The 16,579-nt window shown below is 37.1% G+C and overlaps 1 protein-coding gene across 1 annotated transcript; it reads right to left on the reverse strand.

Moving 5' to 3' along the window:
• Positions 1-329: 329 nt before the first annotated feature.
• Positions 330-11,849, reverse strand: LOC136256369 (NACHT, LRR and PYD domains-containing protein 12-like). The gene is made up of 5 exons (XM_066049308.1): positions 11,817-11,849; positions 11,693-11,759; positions 6,166-6,435; positions 1,177-2,946; positions 330-1,004 (listed from the first exon to the last, which is right to left on the reverse strand). Exons 2-5 carry the CDS (start codon positions 11,739-11,741, stop codon positions 499-501), a joined length of 2,595 nt encoding a protein of 864 aa, XP_065905380.1. The 5' UTR covers positions 11,742-11,759; positions 11,817-11,849; the 3' UTR covers positions 330-498.
• Between the last annotated feature and the right edge of the window lie 4,730 nt (positions 11,850-16,579).

Below are 16,579 nucleotides of genomic sequence, written 5' to 3' on the forward strand. Positions count from 1 at the left end.
CCTTTTTCTTGTAACGCATACGCAATGTTATTCCCCAATTATGGCCAACCCTTCTCATGTGTGTACCTGCCCCATCTTCCCCCTAGTCATGGTGGAGCTTCGGGTTAGTCACTATCATAAAACACACACGCATGCTTGACTGCAACATTAACTTAGTTTAACTAGTTAAACTCCATTTAACATTTTGAGTCAGTGTGAAATGTGATATATGTGCACTGGCTTTCCTTTGATCTGAGGTGTGAAAGTGGTATGTATATATATATATATATATATATATATACATACATAGCAGTACAAGTATTTTATATTTTAAAAACTGCATTGTTATTTTGAAACTTATCGAAATGCTGCTTAATCATTTAATACAACATGTTACTATTACAAATATAATTATGTACATGACCCATGAGTATCTACAACCCAACCATTTAAGACATACAGTACACAAATTTTGTGCAAAAATTTCTTCCAGCTAACATTTACAGGATTTACTACCAGCTAGCTATGTTGTTTTTGCATGAATTTCTGTACTTCAACATCTTCCATGTATTTTTCATCAATTCTTACTTCTTTCACATAACTTGCCAATGATGCCATCAAACGAGCTCCATGTAACGTGATAGCATTTCTCTGTAAATACAACACTAGATTATCATTGTTGCAACTGGTCTTTAACTTGTTCACCAGTGATTCTGCCCCATGGTAACTAAAGCCACAATGATTGAGATACAACTTGGAAAGTGCAATTTTATTCAGTACACTGGCTATGGCAATAGTTCCTTCATTACCAATATGATTTCCATCCATCTTGAGAATTCTTATAGTCTTGTTTGTCTCTAGCATTTTAGCAAGACACTTTGCGCCTTTGGCTGAAATTTCACACTGCCATATTGATAACTCATGCACCACAGTATCACAACAGCGGAGGGCACTAGTTAATAACTCAATCCCTTTGTCATTAAATGGGTTACGTCCCAGATCTATCTTTGTCAATGTATTAATATCTGTAAAAAGAATATTTTGATTGACAATTACACAAAATACACTGATGCATTTCATATATTTATAAGACTTCATAGTAATATAAAAATGTGCTAAATTATGCACTATGCAGTGTAGTATATATGTATGTCCATATATATCTGGCTTTCAACGTCACTAATCTACTACACTTACTAGAAATCACTATCTTCATAATGTGTTCAATCCCATCACTGGTAAAGTTGTTCCAGTGGAGATCTAACTCTTTTATGTTACTAACAGAATTTGTGGTGATGTGCTTAGCCAACTGTTCTGCCCCATCATCTCCAATACTGCATACCCATAATCTTAGCTGCGATACTTCAAAATGGCACAGTAAATAAGAAATACACAAGCAATCATACGGAAATAAAGTTTGGTAACTCATATCTACTTTGAAAGATGATGACAATGAAATTTCACTCTCGTTAGTCCTTGAAGCCTCACAGATACATTTTATGGCGCAGTTAAATATGGTCACATTCTCTCTGGTGTTTGCACACTCCAAATCTGTTAACTTTGAGCAAACAAATTGAAATATACTAGGTGGTAATGATTTGCAAAGACCAAAGAAGTAACTAAACATGTATGGGAAGACCTCAAAGTGTTCTTTAATTATCCTGTTCTGTGCATCAGTAGGCAATAAACAAATATGAAGTGCACAAAAGAATTCTTGCAAAGTGAAATTGATGAAATTATAGGTAGTCGTACTCCTGGGTATCTTATACACATGAGCAGTTTGAAAGAATCCACTTCCGTCAACAGTTGTAAGACCACAATGAACCAGTTCTTCTTGGGTAAAGACGATTTTTGGACTTTTCAAGGAGCTATCTCCATTCATTGTACCCAACCATTCAAAGAAACCATTATATGCAACTTTACTAAGGAGAAGAATCATGTTTATAGCTTCAGCAGGCACATCAGGTAACATCATAGAAATGATTTGCTGCTTTTCATGGTTGCACACTTTCACAGCTGTAGGATATTTTTTACGGTGCCTTTCAATCATGCATGTAACAAAGAGCTTCAGAAGTTCTGTTAGATTTGGATTAGCTGGTAAAATTGTGTTTTGTTGATAGATTTCAACAATCATTGTCAAGCACATTGGAATATGAAGTAAACAAGAAATGTAGGGATTCGTTTCAAGAATGTCTGTAAATTCTTTTGTAGACAAGCCAATGTCTTCAGAAAGAGAATTTTTGACAAACTGATATATCTGCTCCTTGTCAAAGCCTAGTACTTCTATTCTCCTCTCAAAACTTTTAAGGTGTACACAGGCATGCGGTCTGCATGCAATGACAAGTGTTGCATTAGGTAGTTTACGGTAATTCAGTATATCATTTAAAAATTGATCGGCTTGCCAAGAAGCACTCATTTCATCATACCCATCTAATATCAACATCACATTTGATCCTAGTGACTCATATAACTCTAAACATGCTTCACTGCCAAGTAAAGATTGTATGGCATCTTTTAGGGACATGTCCCAGAAGTTTCTTAACATCAAGAGCAGTACAATTTTAAATTCATTTAAGATTGCTTCATTGGACCATTCATGGCAAATTTTGTATACCAAAGTAGTTTTTCCAACCCCTGGACCACCTTCTATCAGTATTCTAGATGGACATGGCTCACTGTTGTAATGAAATATTTCCTCAATACTGTGTAACTTATCTTTGATGTTGTGAATAACGTCTCGCTCTCTTAGAAGTGAATGCTTGGTGAATTCATCCAAATATTGCTGTTCGTTCTTGATAGGCCTTTTATTAACTAATGCTAGCTGGACATATTTTAGCACTGGAAGTTCAGACAAGTCATCAGAGCATGGTGGAGATCGGTTACGGTACTGAGCCTTTAATGAAACCACAGCTAGACTCAGAACACTGCTCAATTTCTGTCTTTTAGCATCCGTTGATGAAACAATACCTAATGACATGTGATATACAACATATAACAATAAATCCATCCTGATGAAAAAGTATCAACATAGTCATAAATTACAAATAACTACATTATTTATATGAATGTTCTACTAGAGTCGTACTGTTGTGCTGTACTGCATGCTGTTACTCACTAACTTTTTTGCTGCCAAAACTAAATGGTATGCTAGGTTCCTGCTGGGAACTTTATATCTAAATTTCAAATGTATGTTCCCTGAAACCCTTGAAAACTGTCTCCCTATGCTACAGGCCACACAGCAAATTCACCCAAACTATTCCCATGGACACAAGTTAATCATTACTAAACACTCAATAGTCTTATCTAATATCATAAACATTTTGTACTGTACTATCTATGAAGTGTTTACAATCCTCCATGGTCCAGCAAACCAGACCCTATTTCTTGGGAGTGATACTGATGTCAGCACCAGTTCTAAAAAAACTTTCAACTTTTAGAAAACAAGCAGCTGAGAGTGATGATTAACCCTCCTATAATAAGAGTATGTTTGAGGCCCACATCTACATGGCATAAGTTGCTAGCTTTAATTTATTTACAAGTACACAAAAAAATTTGAATTTTCAACTAGAGTAGGGACCATAGCACATCAATAAAAAGTACTGAAACAAGCTGGAGTAGTGCATGATATTAAATCACAATAAAACAATAAGAAGTGTTATATCCCTACTATGCATTTCCATTATGGTATCTTGACAATAGCTTCTTATTGTTTTACTGTGATGTAATTATCGTGCACTACTCCAGCTTGTTTCAGTATTTTTTATCAATGTGCCATGGTCCCTACTCTAGTTGATCCAAAATTTTCTGTGTACTTGTTTGTTAACTTTTTTTGTAAATATTATTATTATGACTGGTGAACCCATGCATACCGCATCTGAAATGGTGCCGCACACCCCAGCTATATCAACTATCGTCTGAAAGTGAAGTATCCATTACGCTTCGTTGTCAGCTATGTTCAACCTGTTACACAACATTTCGGATCTAGAACTGTTAAGAGAGCACCTCTGCAATCAATGCATACCGAAATAAATGGTGCCGCACGCCCCAGTTATATCAATTTTTGTCTGAAAAGTGAAGTATCCAATACGCTTCGTTGTCGGCTATGTTCAACCACAGCAGAACGAATCAAGAACTGTTTGAAAAGCACCTCTGCTATAAAAATAGCTACTATGAAAATACGGACAATTTCCATTATGAAGGGAAGCCACCACATGCTACTGCCAAATCGACACTTCTTACTGTCAGTAAAGATGAATGGGACACAAAGGAGGACACTGGTAAGTCCATGAAGAATACGTTGTACGTACTGCAGTATGCCAAAAGGCACCTCTTGGGCTGAAGCGACGTCGAACAGTGAATAAATCAAGCCCGTAGCCTTAGCCATTATCGAGTTATACTTGTCTGAAGGCATCAGTAAGTCAGTCAGTCAGGCAGTCAGTCAGTCAGTCATAGAAAATTCCGTTAAATAATAATTAAAAAAAAAATTCCATAGCAACTTGTTGAAAGCGTTTCGGGTCGATTTGAAAGCTTGGTTTTTACCTAACCAATACTGTCGTCTGGGAAAATTGAGACTGGTTTTTGGGTGATGTTATTTTGTGGGCCACGCCTACTCCTTTGTGGTCCCTACTATACAGTAATATCTTACTGTATGATTATTTTTGTTATTTGTTAATATTTATCCTTTATTATTTAATTGCTATGTGAATGACATCACTTTAAAGTTGTATGCAGATGATGCTCTACTGTACAGAAGATTCATTCTCCAGAGGATAGTAAAACCCTACAAGAGGATATTAGCAGGCTACAGGAATTGGCTGAATGCTCAATAATGAAATTTAATCCTGAAAAATGTGAATATCTAAGAGTAACTACTTTCATGCAATTTTTTTGTGATAAAAATTTTTTGTGTAAAAATATTTTTGGATGTTATATGTGAATGACTGCTCTATTAGAGTAGTTCGATCTTATTTTACTGCCCAATATTTCATTAACAACATTAAGATTCAGCAAGTTCCACAAGCCAAGTACTTGGGAGTTTATATTGACGAAGGAACTTCCACGTTAATTTTGTATGCAACAAAGCAGTTAATAGCTAATGTCCGAGCATTTCTGCAGTGTAATTTAAGACAAAGCCCAATAACTGTAAGGGAAAGATGTCGTCTTTCTTTAGTGCAACTCACATTATAGCGTAGTTTAGTCACCCTATACTCTGAGTAATATTGATGAGCTAGAAAAAGTACAAAGGAGACCAGCAATACTTGCGTGCAATGATTTTTCAAGTGTTTTATATAGTGTCACTAACATGTCATATAGGATAACACTTAAAGTTAGAAGGGACAACCTAAGACTGGCAATGATGTACAAAATTGTTAATAATCTTGTTGAAATTGAAACAGGGAACTCTTTCATCAGGAATAATTTACCCACCAGTAGGCACCGGCCTATTATGCCCAAAATTTTACCTATTATGCTTTTGAGCATTGCTCAAAAATTAAGCCTATTATGCTCAAAATTATGCTTTCAAAATCAACATTATGCTCTAGAGCTGACTGTTTTATTAGAGTATATCAGCCTTTCCTGACTGCTGTATTAGAGTAAGTGACTGCTCTATTAGAGTATCTCGATCTTATTTCTGCAAAGTGTGAATAACCAACAAAGAAACTGTTTAATAAGTTATATTATGTGTTTTTAAATATGAAATGCACTAATAATACTATTGGCAGTGAATATTTGCTTTCTTTCAGGCGAGCGTATTGCGCATTTTAATTAAATTTTCAAACATCGTCCCTATTATGCTGGCATTATGCTTGATGCTTTTGGTCACCTATTATGCTTTAAATTATGCTGGCATAATCGGCCGGTGCCTACCCACCAGAGGTCATTCAAGCAACTATATCCAAGTGTCAACATCCAGATGCAATTAAATTGTGGAACAAATTACCAGATACTATAATTAACTGTACAGCATTACAAAACTTTAAAAATCTAATTGACAGTTAATATTATTTGCACAATACCCATACTTCTATGTACGTTTACACTCGTTTGTCTACATACATATAATTAATTGATCAACTTTCATTGCTTTGAGCTAAGATAAGTGTCAAACCACTTTTTTGCCTTGGCTTGTGCACCTAGGTTAAGCCCTAGCAAGCCAGTGACTGATGCACACATATCTGTACTTACCACTACCAGGCATTTTGCATATTATAGGTTTTGGAACTGCTGGAGAATCAATAGCAGCAAATACTTTGTCCCAATTGGCATGTACATCACACTCAAGCCACTTTGTGAACATTTCATTGCAACACACTTTAGGCATAGTAGGATGACCAAGTTCAATGGCCTGTAATTCTCCAACAGGTACACCAATGAGTATCCCTATTTCTTTCCAGTGTATGGCATACTGTGGAGTAACATGTTCCACCAAGTCCTTTAGTTCTGGTCTGAGTGAAGCTATGAAATAACAGTATACAGCATCATCAATTGTAATATGCATTACAATACAGTCATGCATATATAATTACTAGTATTTAAAAAAATTGTAAATTTAAAAGTGAAGTAGGGAGCTTTGCAACAAAAAGTAGTAAAAAAGAGATGAATGATGGTACTACAGCATAGCTCAGTGGAAACTCCCCACTTTGGCATTGAACAAAATAATTGTTATAGCTAATGTGCCAAAGTAGGGACTTTCCCACTGAGCTATGCTGTAACACCATCATTCATCTCTTGTTTACTACTTTTTGCTGCGTAGATCCCTACTTCACTTTTAATTTAAAATATTAGTTTGTTTAGTTTTTGTTGCAGCACAGATAGCTACAATGTAACTTGTGACTGTTCTATTAGAATATCATACATGACTGTTGTATTAGAGTATATCTCAAGTCAGCTAAACCAATAAGGGGTGAGGTCATTGTGTTTACGGCTTCTAGATTGCTAAGAGGTGTGGTCTCCGTACTCTATCGTTATTAGTCAACCTAGATCTTTAATTGAAGGGAGTGGTTGTGAGCCTATCGCAAACGACGAGATCCCTATTGCAAACTTGCACATATTTAGTCTTATAGTAGTGCCAGGACTGAAGCACTTCCGAAATCCAGCTCTGAAATAATTCTGTGGCGTCTATATATGTTGCTGAAAGAATGAGTTGAAACAGGAAAATAATGCCTCAATATGGTTTCATTGGATGAAGAAGACAAGCAGCCTGATTGAAGATAAAAGACAAGACAAGGTGCAGAGGACCTATACTCGTCGGAACCCCAAAAGGCACATCCCACTGGTGAGTTTGTTATTGTGGCATAAAATTGTGGCCATGCGCTGCTTCGTTTGGCCTCTAGCCTTGTGACTGTGGTCAGTGAGTGAGGCAGTGAGACTAAAATTCGAGTTTTGCCAATTTTTAAAAAATTCTATATCCAGCCACTTGTAAGTGTTTTGTTATATTTAATGCCACTTTATATATTATATGGACTAGTACTATTCCGTACAGGTAATTTACATCACGTAAAATGTCTCTAGGATGATTTTTAAAGGCAGAATTTTGGGTGGTGCACAAAAGTTTCTAGGCGATCCCTACTTAAACGGTACTACCATACTGTTTGATTATGTATTATGTGACCAGATTTGCGAAAAGGGGTCTTTCACACACATCCAATTCCATGAACTTGAGAGACCATAACTTGCCATTCAAGTAACATATAAGCCAGCAATTTTCTCCAGTTATTAACCTATGTTGGTGCTCACTTCTGACCAAATTTCACGTCAATAGCCTTTTCCAATCTGAAGTTAAAAATCTTCAAAGTTGGTATATTGGACACATATGTATAATAGAAAGGATGTGTTATGTAGGCTCCATCCTATTCATATATGCATAGTTTATACTGGCAAATACATAGCAAATTTTAACAATAGAACAAAAGAATGGGGTGTATACATGAATGTACCAACTGCACATCTATCATCACAGTTAAAGCTCTGTATGATAGACACAGGGGCGGATCCAGAGTTTCGAAAGAGGGGGGGGGCACCTTTCTGAAAAACAGTTGAAGACCAAAAAAAAAAAAAGGTCACAACAATAATAGCTAGTTATCCTTACCAACTATATCACATCTGTTATGTAAAATAAAATCCTATTTGTAGCTTCATAGGTAAGCTACACTGCCTCATGAACATTGTGACTGCTTTATTAGAGTAATTGACTGCTCTATTAGAGTATCTCGATCTTGTATGCAATTTCTTGAAGGGGGGGGGGGGGGGGCATTTGCCCCAAATGCCCCATCCTGGATCCGCCACTGAGACAATAGACGGCATGAATGAACTATAGAAATCATAGAGTTATTAAAGTGCATTTATGATAAAACGCACAACACAGTGTAATATGAAGTCAGAACATCATCAACCAATGTCACGCTTTCACAACTTGGCTCATCCTGAAACCTATATCTATACACACAAACATGCTAACAATCTTACCACTGTCCCTTACCCCCCCCCTACCACCACCATGATATGGTTGTATCTGTAGAAGATTGAATAATTTATAGCTAGTCAAAATGACCTTAGAGCACGATAACTAGATTATACCATTGCTGTAATATACATCTATGTATATTAAGATAAAACTGATTCTGGAGTTCTAGGAAGAAGTGAACACTGCACTTGCTGATGTACATACATATCAGGCAACCCTTGCAATGGGAATTAAGAGAGTGCTCATATTGTATAACGATTGGCAATAATCTTGTATCATTTAATTTTGTGCAATGAACACACATATTACAATTAATTCTGGAGGGCCACATGCATTGGCTGTATATATGTAACTTTTGCATACATCACAATTTGCTAACTGGAGTTTAAAAAGTCCTTTCTTTTTAGGCTGCATGTATATTTCTCCACGTATTTGTCTGGTGGAACCTCGTATGTAGAATTGTTCATTAAAATGTCTATAGTACTTCATACTTTTACTTTAAAAACCAGCTAGTTCCTATACTAGATACATGCAGGGGCAAGGGAATTGTTATAGCTAGCATACAGGTGAACGACAATAATTATTGTTATTGTAGCAAGAGAAGTGAAAATGTAAACATGCCAAAATCATTTGGCAGGGGTGAATACTATAGAAACTACTAACAGTGAAAGTAAAGTATGATCAAGTAATACAGCACATAATATGTATAATTATTTGAACATGCACAACAAATAATATACTGCATATACATGTTATACATTGCATTAAGTTAACAAAAATAAACTACAGCAACTCCCAAAATTTAGCTCTCTGCAAGGTAATTTGTTTGTAGTTGAACACTCTGCAGGGTAACATTTCTTTAGCTAATCTCTCTACAGGGTGACCTGAACTCTCTACAGGGTGATTTGTTTGCAGCTGATCTCTCTAGGGTGATTTGTGTGTAGCTGAATTCTGTATAGGGTCTCTCTACAGAGTATTTGTTTGTAGCTAAACTCTCTACATGGTGACTTGATTCTAGCTGATCTTTCTACAGGGTGACTTATTTCTAGCTGATGTCTCTACAGGGTAACTTTTTATAGTTGATCTATCTACAGCATGATTTGCCTGTAGCTGATCTCTCTACAGCAAGATTTTTTTTGTACTGTAGCTGAACTCTCTACGTATACAAGGTGACTTGTTCAAAGTTGAACTCTCTACAGGGTAACTAAAGTGTAGTTGAATGGGTGACTTGTTTCTAACCTCTCTCTCTACGGGTGACTTGTTAATTGTTTGTAGATGAACTCTCTACAGGGTGATTGTATGCAGCCAAACTCTGGGTGACTTGTTTCTAGCTGATCTCTCTACAGGGTGACTTGTTTCTAGCTGATCTCTCTATAGGGTGGTAGCTGCATTCTACAGGGTAACTTGTTTCTAACTAATCTAACAGGGTAATTTGTTTGTAGCTGAACTCTCTTCAGGGTGACTGGCTTCTAGCTGATCTCTCTACAAGGTGACTTATTTCTAGCTGATCTCTCCACAGGGTGATTTGCTTGTAGCTGAACTCTACATAGAGTAACTTGTTTCTAGCTAATCTCTCTACAGGGCTACCTGTTTTTAGTTGATCTCTCTACAGGGTGATTTGCTTGTAACTGATCTTTCTACAGGGTGAGTTGTTTCTATCTGATATCACTAGGGTGATTTGTTTGTAGCTGAACTCTTTACAGGGTGACTTGTTTGTAACTGATCTCTCTACAAGGTGAGTTTTTCTAGCTGAACTCTCTACAGGGTAATTTGTTTTCAGCTGATCTCTCTGCAGGGTGACTTAATTAATTGCTTGTAGCTGAACTCTGTACAAGGTGATTTGTTTGTGGCTGAACTCTCTACAGGGTGAATTGGTTTCAAGCTGATCTCCCTACAGGGTAACTTGTAATGGTCTGAATTGCTAGAGCCATTTATTTATAGCTGCATGGTGACTGTTCTATTCGAGTATCTCAGCAGCTGAATGCTCTATTAGGGTGACTGTTCTATATTATCTCAATCTCGCTTTTGCTACAAGTAGTTCGTTTTATAATCATAACTAAGTGGTTTGTAATCCGATTCTTCAGTACTACTGCAAGTAGTTTTACAATGATTATTCCAGCTGCATACCAATTCTCAGCTCATTGCTCTAAGCGGTTTTCCTGGTAGGAGTAAATACTAATAGTTTTTTTTTCATAAAATTCGATCGCGTAATGTGCCTATCAATGTAATGCCCAACTATCATTTACGGGCTGAGGGTGGGGGAAACTCGGGGATGGTGGGGAATCAATCGCCAAATTTCCCAGACATGTATGTCTTCACTAAGAAATTTACTGAAGCAAAGGTGTGTGCCTTTAGAAAGGAGTTTCTCAGATGATAGCTATAGCTACTAGAATCCACTCGAACACACTCACAACCCGAATCTCTTGACCAACGCCTGAACGCCACATAAATCATACAAATCCCCTCCTAGCCCCACTATCCCCAGGGTTTGCTAGTTGAGACTGGGTCAGGGTTTGTATCGCCAATACTTTCCCAGTAGGTGGCAAATAGTAATTTTCTGTGATGTAAATCCCCACCTTTTACCTCAGCCCGTATCCCTGGTAGTTGGGGATTACATTGATAGGTGCATAATTGTGACACAGGTTGGGATTTGGGTCATATCTTGATGGCCTTTATCTGGATTCCTTTCAAGCCACAAAAAGGCACTCCTACAATGACTACTCCATCTACATAGCAATTTTCAGCTTATTTCTTCAAGCGGTTTACCCTGTGGGCGTGACAATTTGATCTTATTTTATGCGAATAATAGGTCATAGCTCCATGAATGTTTATCGGATTCCTACCAAACTTGGTACTGAGATCCGCTGTAATTAGCCCTTTAAGTGGGCCAAATTTCAGCCCGATTGAAGCATGAATTGGTGTTTTATGGCAGATTTTGCAAATTGTGCGAAAAGAAAAATAAACGAAGAAAATCAAAACGAAATTTTGGCCGCTCGTATCTCGGAAATGGCTGGAGCGATTTTTTTTTCAAATTTGGTATGTAGGCTACCCTACCTGGCCAGCACTTCTGTAGCAAATTTGGTTCCAATCGGATAAGGAATCACAGAGCTACATATGTGTGAAAATCGAATATGCTCACGGTGTGGCGCGCCGGCTTCTTGGGCCACACGACACACTCTTGATTGAAGCTTTACGGCAGTGGCCAGCACTCAAAGTTGACCAACTCTATACTGTACTGATGCATCTTACATTTCCGTCGAAATGAGTCCAAACTGACGAATGGGTATCTTGATGTCATCAGAGAGTCACTGCGAGACTAACACAAGTACAGTTACATGAGTTAAACACTGAAAATACCTCGGAAAATACTCACCTGAGTTTTTTAAGCATACGTACTAATCACGTGCGACAGTGGTTTTAAATCACGTGCACAGGATTTCGACCAGGCTGCCAAGTATCGTGTTTCCCCGCTCAGTTTAAAGTTTATACTTTATAGCTCACAGTTTATAGTTTAAAGAATTTTAATGACGAGTGTTCTATTAGAGTAGTTGACAGTTCTATTAGAGTATTTTGATGTTTAGCAGCTTTTAAATAGTTTTATCCCCTCCTGTTGATTCCTAGAAGAGACTAGCTCTTCTCTTCTCACTCTTTCCATGTTTTCATTTCCCACGAATGCTTTAGATGCAACTGCAACTGTGCCCCCCATGCACCCCCTAAATCGGACCTTGCATATGTACATACGTATATACACCAAGAATGCAGCCGGAAAAAATTTAAAGCCATAACTGCTCTGTTAAGGATAATGTGCCAGCTCTATTAATTTTAGTCCGGCTCTGGATACTGATAAATTAAATAATGGTGTCTCCTGGTGTTACCCCTTCAGTCACAGAGAAAATAGTGTCAGTGAATTCGACTGACACTTGACATCATTTCTGGACATCAATTTTACCATCCAATGAAAGAACACCAGTATAAGAACAGGATTTTACTATCATCTCACCAAGATTTTCCTACTTAGCAAATGAATACCCTGATATTGATGAAATGCTCTACTCCACTGATCAGCTACTATGTGTGAATGCAATGAATTACACCACAGGTATGGGCATGTCTTTGCCATTTAATAATCAGTCTGAAAACTGGCTCCGATTTCTGACATCAACCCAGTTTTCATTACTGTAGTTACCTGTGCCTCCCCGACAACTCCATATCCTACTTCATGGCCATTCTCCAGACTATAATGTTATATAGTTTCTTATGAATGTATTGTAATGTAAATTATTGTATTAACAAGATGGAAGTACATAGCTAAACAACATGTTAACTTCTAATGAAGCAACCTGAAAAAATGGATTAGTGTAATGGGAACAGTCACCAATGTTTTGCACATCCAGGTTTAACTCTGAGGCATGATAATTGTGGCTACTGTATAGCTTGTTACCTAGTTGCACTATGTGGTAGCAAAAATCACTCATATATATAGGCATTGTTGAATTTTATCATCTAAAAGAATAACGATGCAACAGAGATGTATATGCATGCATCACAAAGACAGAGTAAATGAGTCCATTTGCTACTAAAGTTATGGTAAGTGTTCACTTAAGTGATAGCAAATTATTCTCTATATAAACAATTTCTTTGAAGTTAAAACTGACCACATTATGTAAACAACACGCTGAACATGGCCTCTTGCTCTGATAAAACATGATTTCTACTTTCTATATGCTGCAGGCCAAGGGGCAGACATAAGTAGTATAGAGAAGTATTTGATTTGATGAGAACATTTACACAAGTTATGTTGTAGGAAACCTCTTGCAGAATTTGCTTTGGCTTAACATGTTTAGTCCAGTTTAAATGTTTGTCACAATTGTCAACGCCCAGATACTTCGCATGAATAACTAAGGATATTCTAGCTGATAGAGCAGTCACTCTAATATAGCAGTCAAGCATTTTTTTTTTATTATGGACAGTATAACATGTGTACAGACATACATAAACACAGTTAATAGGGTGGTGGCCTTTATCAATATCCACTAATGTTCTATATAGAATTATATTACCTAATGAAATAAACTGCAGCCGAAATCATTCATATATTTAATTTCTGAAGGTCTGATTCCTGGTTAGCTTGTGTTTAGTAAAAGATTTTAATACTATAGCTCGTTTAAGATCCTGATACCTTAAGACGTAGAGCAGTAACCCTAATAATTATTTAAATAAATGTTGTTCTGATAAGCCACTCAGTGATGTCACCTTGAGGTCTTATTTCTTTAAATTTCCTGGAAGCCCTCAGGCCCCATCCCAGGTTGGCATGCTTTTCAAACAGGCTATTGTTTGTAATGAATCGATTGATTGCAACTTATGATAAGAATTGGTTTGTTCCAAATTCTTATGGTTTTTAAAACACTTTTCAAAATTATACTTGAAAGGAATTGAAACACTAAATATTTTGATTTTAGAAGGAAGTGTTTCCAAGCATTTAAATTAAGAGTTAGTCTCATGTCTGTACACGTTGATACATGTTGTCAACATGGTTGCATGGAGTACAGAGTACTGTACATGGGCATGAAACTACAGTGTTTATATGCAATAAATAATCAAATGTACAGTATGGTACGTAGTACAGGTAAAGTAGGAATCACCTAGAAAATTCCGTGCGCCGCCCAAAACCCCGCCTTTAAAAATCATCCCAGAGACATTTTGCGTGAATAATACATAATACATAACAAAACACTTACAGGTGGCCAAATATAGTATTTTTTTTAAATTTCCAAAACTCAAATTTTAGTCTCACTGCCTCACTGCCTGATCACAGTCGCAAGGCTAGAGGCCAAACAAAGCAGCACACGGTCACCATTTTATGCCACAACAACAAACTCACCAGTGGGATGTGCCTTTTGGGGTTCCGACGAGTATAGGCCCTCTGCGCCTTGTCTTTTCTTTTATCTTCAATCAGGCTGCTTGTCTTCTTCTTCATCCAACAAAACCATATTGAGGCATTAATTTTCCATATCAACACTTTCTTTCAGCAGCATAATACAGATGCCACAAAATTATTTCAGAACTGGATTTCAGAAGTCAGAAGCACTTCATAGGCTTGCCTTGAAGATGTTATGAGCTGTTGTAGGTTATCCTCAGCTGATTTCAGAGTAGATTTACTGTGTTCGGTCTGTTAGATTATGTTTAACCTTTTTGTGTATTGTGTGTAGATAGTGTCGCCGGTATTTCCGGAGTAAACCATTGGGGCCTGTTGGGTGGACATTGTTGTTTCTTTGGGATGTACATGTCCATAGGTTGATGTAATAGGTCCTTCAGCCTTGCCCAAGCAATCTCAATGATATCAGAATAGAAAATAGCACCACTGTTATACTGTTATTTAATGCAATGAATCGACTATTCAAGTTGTATGTAAGTTGCTTTCCATTTATAGAGTTATGATGGTGAACAGAAACACATATTGAAAATGTTAATTATAAAATGGTCAGATTCTAGTGGAAAATCAGCAAGAGGGTGAACACAACTAAATCGTTGATTAAGTCAGTATCACCGGTGATTACTAGATCCAAAATATTTCCATGGATGTGTGTGGGCACATTAACATGCTGGAACAAGTTGTGATCAATTATAAGGTCACAAAAGTAGTCAGATCTGGCAGTAGTAGTGGCAAAAGTTTGCAAAAGTTTGCCAATCTACATCTGAAGTGTTAAAATCACCCAGTAGAATAACATCCCTGAGCAACTTAATGTCATGATATAGGAGTAAAGGTCTTGAACATACTCAATTTTATAATTGGATGGCAAATAGACAGCATGCACAGATCTAGGTGGGCTAATAGCGATAGAGTACAGAGACCACACCTATTAACAGTCTAGTTCTTTACTTAACAGTAAACAAGATCACCTCACTCATAGATCCTTTACACCAATTTATGCTTCACTCCTTATTGGTCTAGCTAGCTGTCTGACTTGAGATATACTCTAATACAACAGTCACTCTAATACAACAGTCATATATGATAGAACAGTTACAAGTTACATTGTTCTGGTAGACATACTTTTATAAGAAAAAGAAGCAAGCACAATATAATCAGTATAATTATTACATTATTGTTCTAAAGTGCCCCTCAGCAACAGCAAGGTCGACAGCTGCATGGAGGCCCATAGGGACACTTGGATCTAGAACGCTATTCACTGAGCAAATGGGCAAGATGTTTATAAGTGATATAGTATCTGCCTTCCCCATACCTAAAGATGTGGAAATACAAGTGGACTAATACAAGTTACATTGTAGTTAGCTGTGCCAAAATGAAAAACTAAACAAACTAGTATTTAAATTTAAAAATGAAGTAGGGATCTATGCAATAAAAAGCAGTGAAACAAGAGATGAATGATGGTGTTACAGCATATAGCTCAGTGGGAAAGTCCCTACTTTGGCACATTAGCTATTATTATTTTGTTCAATGCCAAAGTAGGGACTTCCCACTGAGCTATGCTGTAACACTATCATTTATCTCTTGTTTCACTACTTTTTATTGCATAGATAGATCCCTACCTCATTTTTAAATTTGCAATCTAGTAGTTAGTTATTACATTGTGGCATGTTTCAGTAGGGGTTTCCTGGGGTTCTAGAAATGCTCTCTGAAATTTTAACTTGCTGACTTACAGCAAGATATTGGTGGCACACTGGCACACATGACAGAATAAATGGGATACAGATGGGGTGGTATGGGAGCTGTCCCACTGGTTTGCATCTGTAATTTGCTACCAAATTTGGAAACAACCTTGGAAAATCCTAGCCTCCTGTTATCTATACAATATCAAGGGCAGATCTAGGATTTCTAAAAGGGGGGGGGGGGGGGGGCTAACTTGAAGTATATGTATATGTGTTGTGGTGTGCAAAGCACACCGGCCAGCATGCATGCAAAACATGCTGAAGCTAGGGAGGTCTGGGGGCATGCCCTCCCAGGAAAAATTTGAACAATATCATGCCAAAATACTGCTATTTGGTAACATTTCAACATAAAATCCTTACTGTTTGTAAGCATTTCAGTGTCCTTTTGATTATATCATTGTCCTACCTATATGTATTGTTGGAAATTGTAAGAGGGTAGATTTTCTGGGGGCATGCCCTGCAGAA

This window comes from Dysidea avara, chromosome 5 (assembly GCF_963678975.1).
Source record: "Dysidea avara chromosome 5, odDysAvar1.4, whole genome shotgun sequence".
Lineage (NCBI taxonomy): Eukaryota > Metazoa > Porifera > Demospongiae > Dictyoceratida > Dysideidae > Dysidea > Dysidea avara.